We start from the raw sequence: 7,067 nt of genomic DNA on the forward strand, positions 1-7,067 counted from the left end.
AGGTGTGTAGTTGCTATCATGATGAATCATGTTGGCATTGTGATCGCTGTTCACACCTCTGACTTCAAAGCAGTTTGTACAGACCTAAAGTAGAGACCTGGTGCATTATTTTTTATTAAACCCAAATGTCTATAAATCAGGCCTACTTCTTCACACTTAAACCACATGAAAAGTAAGCACCTTAGCCATATAGTATCTGATATTTTTATTCTTCACAAACTATTTGTTGCTTTGTTCCTAAAATAGATCCAGGAGAATATTTCCTGGTGGATATCCAGTGAAATGTGTTAATCAAAATCTACAAAAGCTAAAACAAAGCCCAACTATTCTATCAACAAGAACAGATTGCCCTGCCGGCAGCTCAATGTCTCTGCATGCATCATCCCCTCTCTCTCGCTCTTTGCTGATGTACAGACTTTCTGTTCAGAGAAGGAAAGCCTGTTTGTTACGCTGAAGAGTTTCAAAGAAAGGGAGAGAACCCGTCCGGTGCCTGGCTCTCCCTCTGCTGCAATTCAGCCAACAAAACAACAGATCCCTATCTCCATACAGTCTGTGCTCCATCCCACCAAGCACCTCCCACAGTAGTATCAAATTAAGTGAAAATTCCCTTTTTTTTGTATTTTAAATCGCTATATATGATTATATATGAAAACCTATGAAAATAGGCTGCTGAGAGGTGGTAACGTTACCCGAGGGCCTTGGAAAGAAGCAATTCCAATCAGTTGAAACATGAATTACCTATTTAAAATTACTTCAGGTTATTCACTACAATCATAATGTGTTGGGAATGATTCTAATATACATATAAATCTTAAATATCAATAACTATTGGCTTTATTTTGGCTGGATGAGAGGAGAGTGGCTCTACGGTGTGATTGCGTGTGTGTGTGTGTGTGTGTGTGTGTGCGTGTGTGTGCGTGTGTGTGTGTGTGTGTGTGTGTGTGTGTGTCTGGTGGGAGGGGGACTGAAAACTGCTGTCCTTTTTAAAACAAGTGAGCCTGTTTGGACTTCATTAGAGTTGGAGTTCTTACCAGATCAGGAGCAGGACACTAATCTGAAAACACCAGCTACGGGTAAATGTTACTTGTGTGTCGCTGTATGTCATGTACTCTGTTATTATCAATGTGCATGGGCCAGTTTTCAAATGCTTGAGCAGTTTGTTTTTCTCAGTTCTATGTATCAGACTATAACATGGAGTTCTGGCAGGGGCAATCACATCCATACTCCAACTTTGGTGCTGTTCCTGGGAGAAACTATACGCAAAAGTGAGTTCAGTGTCATCACTAATTTTTATTGGATGATGGAAGTTGCCATTTTTCTGCACTGGTTGGACAAACTGCACATTTGAGTTGTGCTGTTATGTTGATTCCATTAGCAAGTTACAAAAAAAAGCTGAAGAATGACTCAGTTGCCTCTCTTGCTGCATGTCTGTGACCCAACTTCAATACTTACAGAAGAGATTCCTCGCAGCACATCATTTTCATTTGTGGTGACAGGGTCAAGTCATGATAATCATAATGATTTCACAAAAGGAGCCGCTGGACATGGAAATGATAACTTTAAATTATGGCAAAACTGACATTGACATTACTCACATTTCCCACCATTTTGCCAACAGCTACCATGACCGATATCAAGCGACCCATTATCCACCGCACTATGGTGAGCGTCAGGATCAAGGCAGAGAGACTGGTTACCTGACTGTAGCACGACAAAGAACAGAAGGGGTTCCACAGAAAAGCAATAGTTGGATGGACCAAGAAATGAGCGCCCCTTCTCCCTCTCACTTCCCTTTCCTCTGCGACTCTCGCCCTCAGCAGCATCAGGACTTGGGAGAGTATCAGCTGCATGAAGTCAGAGAGAAAGAGTGGACAAGTGCTCAGCGAGGCATGCGGGGATATGGGAGTGGATTTCTGAGGGAGGGATGGCCGAGGACGTGGGAGGCCTGTAGTCCTGCCCATTACAACAGGGAAGTTTCTGTTAAGAGGACCGACAGCAGTTATCGAGAGCTGGAGGCTTGGGCAGCGCGATACAGCCATTCACTTCCAAGGAAGAGACGCATAGAGGCAGAGTTGAGGGGTTCCTCTCAAGGGCTATTGGAAAGCAACAGGGCTCAGGAGAGGGACATTAGGAGTGTGACAGATCCCCGAGTGGCAGCACTGCAACACGTCATACAATCTGCAAACATCAGAGAATCAGGACTGAGGGATAGAGGGGGCAGACAGCTGGTTCTGACAAGCTATGCATCACAAACCCCAACCACTGGCATGAGCCACACATTGGATGTGAAAGAAAAGACGGGCTACATTAGGAGAATGGTCAGCCATCCTCCTGGATATGTTGCTCCTCCACCTTACAACAGCCCACATAAAAGCTTGCCTGTGTTAAAAAACAGTGATACCAGCTGTGAGAAGGAAGGTTGGAGACAGACCTACTGGTCACAGCCCACACTCTCAAAACAAGATGTCTCTGGACATCCCAGAAAAGGAGACAAAGAGGACTTAAGAACAACAGATGTGACTCAATACATTTTTTCAGAGTTTGAAGATTTGAAGAACCAAAGACATGAAACGGATATTGTAGAGGTAAGCAGTCCTGTTAGTTCCCGGAAGCCACATATACAGCATGAGGATACGTTGTCTCTGCAATGGCCACAAACTCTTCTAGCAGCACATGGTCAAAAGAAAAATGAAGAACCAAACCCTAAAGTCATCGAAGGAAGGAAGTTCAGGTTAAGCAAAAAGACAGGTGGGCTGACCATATTCTGTTTGGTGTCTCGAATAGCTGGCACAACAGGAACTGTATCCCTGCCTCTTTGCACGTCAGACACGAGCACAGAAGCAGGAGATGTTTCTAAAAGTTTCAGGGATTTTGATTACAAAGAACAAACATTCAAATTTGCCGATGAGGTAGACTGCAGAGCGCTGACACTCTCAGAGCAATCAAATAATTCTGATGTTGGAAATCTCAACGCTTCACAGAAAGTCACGCAAATCTGTGACGAAAAAAAGCTATCAAACAAAGCAGAGCTTGCTACTATGGCCCTTGAAAAGGAAAGTACAGATGTTGCTGACAGGAGTAAGGTTAATCAGCCTGTGTCTGTCAAATATCCTTTGTGGAGGGAACCCAATTTCACAAGCAGGGCTGAAATAGAGAGTTCATCTACAAGCTTGAAAGCTAACAATGAGGAAAGGGAGTCAGATCTTCTGAAGAACCAACACACCTTTGATGAAACTCATCCAACTAACACTGAAGTGGGGACAGGTGAAATCAAGACAGACACCAAATGTCATGATAATGAGGGCCTACTGCTTATTGACACAACCTGCGTTGTTGTTAAAATGGAGCTCATTCCATCACCCAAGAAAAAGCAAATTCACTTCTTTGATCACAGTCCACCTGATAGTCATCCTAACATATCTCCTGAATGTCTTCACTCAAACAGCCCGCTGAAACAAGATGTGAAAATTGTACAAAAAGAAGAAAACAAGCCTATTGATGAAAGATCTGAGGCAGAACTATACTCAGATCTTGCAGAGAGAAAGCCAACAGATGAGGAAAATGAAATATCTTTCCCCTGCATGTCTTCAGCTTCAGGATCTGAAAAGGAAGCCTTGGAAGAGTGTGCCGAGGAAATCCTTGTAATCCCTAAACATTATAGTATTACTGAGCAGGAATCTGGAAGATCTCTTCTCGACTTGTGTGTAGGGGACCAGGAACCTTCTCCTATTGATGACAATGCTACTGGAAGTGCAGCTGAAGAAATCACAGAAGGACAGTCAGAGATTCAAGTCGAAATTGACCAAACTGGAGATGTTCTATGTTTGAAGGAGAAAGGTAAACCAGAGGATAATATGTCCAGTGATTACAGTGAGGCTTTTGCAGGATCTCAAGAGCAGACCTTTGTCCTATCTGAAGAGAACCACAATGACTCCCAACTCAAAACACTGACTTCAAACACAAATGACTCACTAGAATCTGAAATGAGAGAACATCTCGATCTAAGAACTACTAGTGTAGATGATAAGACTGAATCTGGATTTATCGCCCATAATGCTCCAGAAGACTTAACTCATTATGCTGCACCTTTATCCATTCCGTACAGCCCATCAAAGAAAATGTCATCTTCTCTTCCCACTGGATCAGAAAACCTTTCCCACAGCTCTGTTTCTCACACAGATCATTATCCAGACCCTTCTCTTGATTTAATAAATCTACCTGCAGATGCAGTGTCTGGTGTTGGTGAAGCGAGTGAAACATCACCAAAGATAAACAATGAGATCAGTGAAGGCCTTGATGTGTCACAGAAAGACGTGTTAAAGCAACAATTTGAAAGTGGTAATCTAGACAATCCTCCCAGTGTACCAGAGAGAAATATTTGTGATGAGAATCAAACAAAAGAACCCAATAAGGATACCATAGAACCCATTGTACCTGTAAAATCCCAAGATGATGGAACAAAGATCAGCATCTTGGATCAACTTGAATGTGTTCAAGAAAAGGATGTTGCTTGTGTGACACGGAGCTCTATGGCTGAAGAGCAACTACCAAAAGAAGTCAAAAATAATCCTAAAGGTCTGATGAAAGCGGCACTATCTGAAGAGACTTTAACTGAATGTCAAACTGGAGCTGACATTCACCACCAACAATCTGATAACAGCCAAGAAGATGATTATTCCTGTCCAAAAGAAAAATACATGACTGAAGAACAATCAGATGAAGAGGCCAATGAGGATCCTGCTGGTGTCATGGAAGAGATGATATCCAGAGAAAGTAATATAGACTTTCAAATTGAAATAGAGATAGAAAATGTTCAAGACACTGAACCACAGACTGAATCTTCTGATTCTTCTTCCTCACCTTTAGACTCTCCCTCTGAGTTGTCTCAGTCATCTGTGGATGTAATCTCACACTCTGGACTTCCTTCTCTTTCTTCGGTTCCAAACTCAGATTTGGAGCCAACTTCTGTTCCAGTAATAGATGCATCACTTTCATCATCAGACAGTCCCTCAGATCTAAATCCTGTTGGTGATGATGAAGGTGATGCATCACTTTCATCATCAGACAGTCCCTCAGATCTAAATCCTGTTGGTGATGATGAAGGTGATGCATCACTTTCATCATCAGACAGTCCCTCAGATCTAAATCCTGTTGGTCATGATGAAGGTGATGCATCACTTTCATCATCAGACAGTCCCACAGATCTAAATCCTGTTGGTGATGATGAAGGTGATGCACCACTTTCATCATCAGACAGTACCTCAGATCTAAATCCTGTTGGTGATGATGAAGGTGATGCATCACTTTCATCATCACACAGTCACTCAGATCTAAATCCTGTTGGTGATGATGAAGGTGATGCATCACTTTCATCATCAGACGGTCCCTCAGATCTAAATCCTGTTGGTCATGATGAAGGTGATGCATCACTTTCATCATCAGACAGTACCTCAGATCTAAATCCTGTTGGTGATGATGAAGGTGATGCACCACTTTCATCATCAGACAGTACCTCAGATCTAAATCCTGTTGGTGATGATGAAGGTGATGCATCACTTTCATCATCACACAGTCACTCAGATCTAAATCCCGTTGGTGATGATGAAGGTGATGCATCACCTTCATCATCAGACATTCCCTCAGATCTAAATCCTGTTGATGATGATGCTGCTGCCACCCTAGAAATGGTTCCTTCTCTTGTTCTTCTGGACTCTTGTAAAGAGTCAAGCACACCTTCATCAATTTTGTTGCTTCCCAGCATCACAAAAGCAATGCTACAAGAGGGAGGTGGACATGCTCCCCTTGATTTGACCCTCAAAGAAGAGCCCCAGTACCCAAAGTCGCTCTGGGATGCAGTAAATCGCATTAGGAAACATACAGCACCTGATTCAGAGAATGAGGAGGAGGAGGCGAGTGATTTGTGGGATCCAGTAAGTGCAGGGAAGGATCTGAGCGGCCTTAATGTGGTAGATAACACTGATATTGAAAGAAGGTTTTTATATGAAGCAGAGCAACTGGAGCTTTTATCAAAAGGAGATATTGTGGATGCAGCTGAAGTACAGAAGGTTCCATGTGGAGAAGAGGTAAGGGGAGATGATGAAGAGGATTCTCTGTCCAGCAGCAGTGCCAGCAGCCAGAGCTCCGAGGACACCATTGTTATAGCAGATGAAGATGAGTTTGAGGAGATGGTTATTAATTCCAGGAGGGAAACCAAGTCTGTGCAAAATGAGGAGTCTCAGGTGGCAGACAATGAATGATGGGGATAAGGTCACGGAAAAGAAGAGACTGCAGCTAAGTAAGAGGACGAAGATGAAGATGAGTGTCAGAAAGTATCCAGACAGAATAAGGAATGTCTGTTTAAGGCAGTGAAGCAAAAATCAAGGCAGAGGAAAGAATGGAAAAAAGGAACGGACATGGTCACTGTCTGATGAAGGTATGAGGAACGTGAGCCTGTAAATTAGGTTGATAAAACAAAACCTGGCCTTATTGATTTAACTTAAAAAGTTTTATGTCTGATGGTGAGAGGAAGTCACTCTCTTTAATAACATTTTGAGGCAGATATTTTCAGTTTAGATGTTATTATCTTGTAATTTTTTAGCTGATCTTTTTTGAGAGTGGGATTTAAATCAATGTGTACCTCTGATAACTTTCTCTATTTGGAGGGCTATCTTGGCAAGCCACTGGTCTGTCAACTAAATAAAATAATAAATTGATTTAACAAAAGGCTATGGAAGGTTTAGTGGGACATCTATGGACCTCTATTTGAGGACAGTGGTTTGTGAGCTGCTGCAGTAGATACGAAATGTACCTCACATACAGAAATAAAAAGATCCAAAATTCTACCATGACTTTTCGAAATAGTCATTTTAAAGCATCCCCTTCCCATCGACATGTGATATTTACTAACAATACTTCAAGGTATACGTATATACAGTATAATGGTTACAGTGATGTTCTCTGTACAAGAATTTGCTCCAGACATGATCAAGACTCACCAGAAAAATCACACTTCCATTGATATTATTAAAGAGATCAATTTGTCGAAAAATCTGAATATTTAGACAAAT

At 42.1% G+C, this 7,067-nt stretch overlaps 1 protein-coding gene across 1 annotated transcript; it reads left to right on the forward strand.

Annotated features, from left to right (window-relative positions):
- Positions 1-1,021: 1,021 nt before the first annotated feature.
- Positions 1,022-6,966, forward strand: si:ch211-159e12.5 (uro-adherence factor A). The gene is made up of 3 exons (XM_068315701.1): positions 1,022-1,073; positions 1,171-1,265; positions 1,619-6,966. Exons 2-3 carry the CDS (start codon positions 1,192-1,194, stop codon positions 6,255-6,257), a joined length of 4,713 nt encoding a protein of 1,570 aa, XP_068171802.1. The 5' UTR covers positions 1,022-1,073; positions 1,171-1,191; the 3' UTR covers positions 6,258-6,966.
- The last annotated feature ends 101 nt before the right edge of the window (positions 6,967-7,067 follow it).

The sequence above is a fragment of the Antennarius striatus genome, chromosome 5 (genome assembly GCF_040054535.1).
Source record: "Antennarius striatus isolate MH-2024 chromosome 5, ASM4005453v1, whole genome shotgun sequence".
Classification (NCBI taxonomy): Eukaryota; Metazoa; Chordata; class Actinopteri; order Lophiiformes; family Antennariidae; genus Antennarius; species Antennarius striatus.

Excerpts from the sequence above, each read along its gene's own strand:
- si:ch211-159e12.5 (XM_068315701.1), top strand. The coding sequence starts at position 1,192 with ATGGAGTTCTGGCAGGGGCAATCACATCCATACTCCAACTTTGGTGCT. Across the intron at positions 1,266-1,618 it reads GGGAGAAACTATACGCAAAA|CTACCATGACCGATATCAAG; the intron begins GTGAGTTCAGTG and ends TTTTGCCAACAG.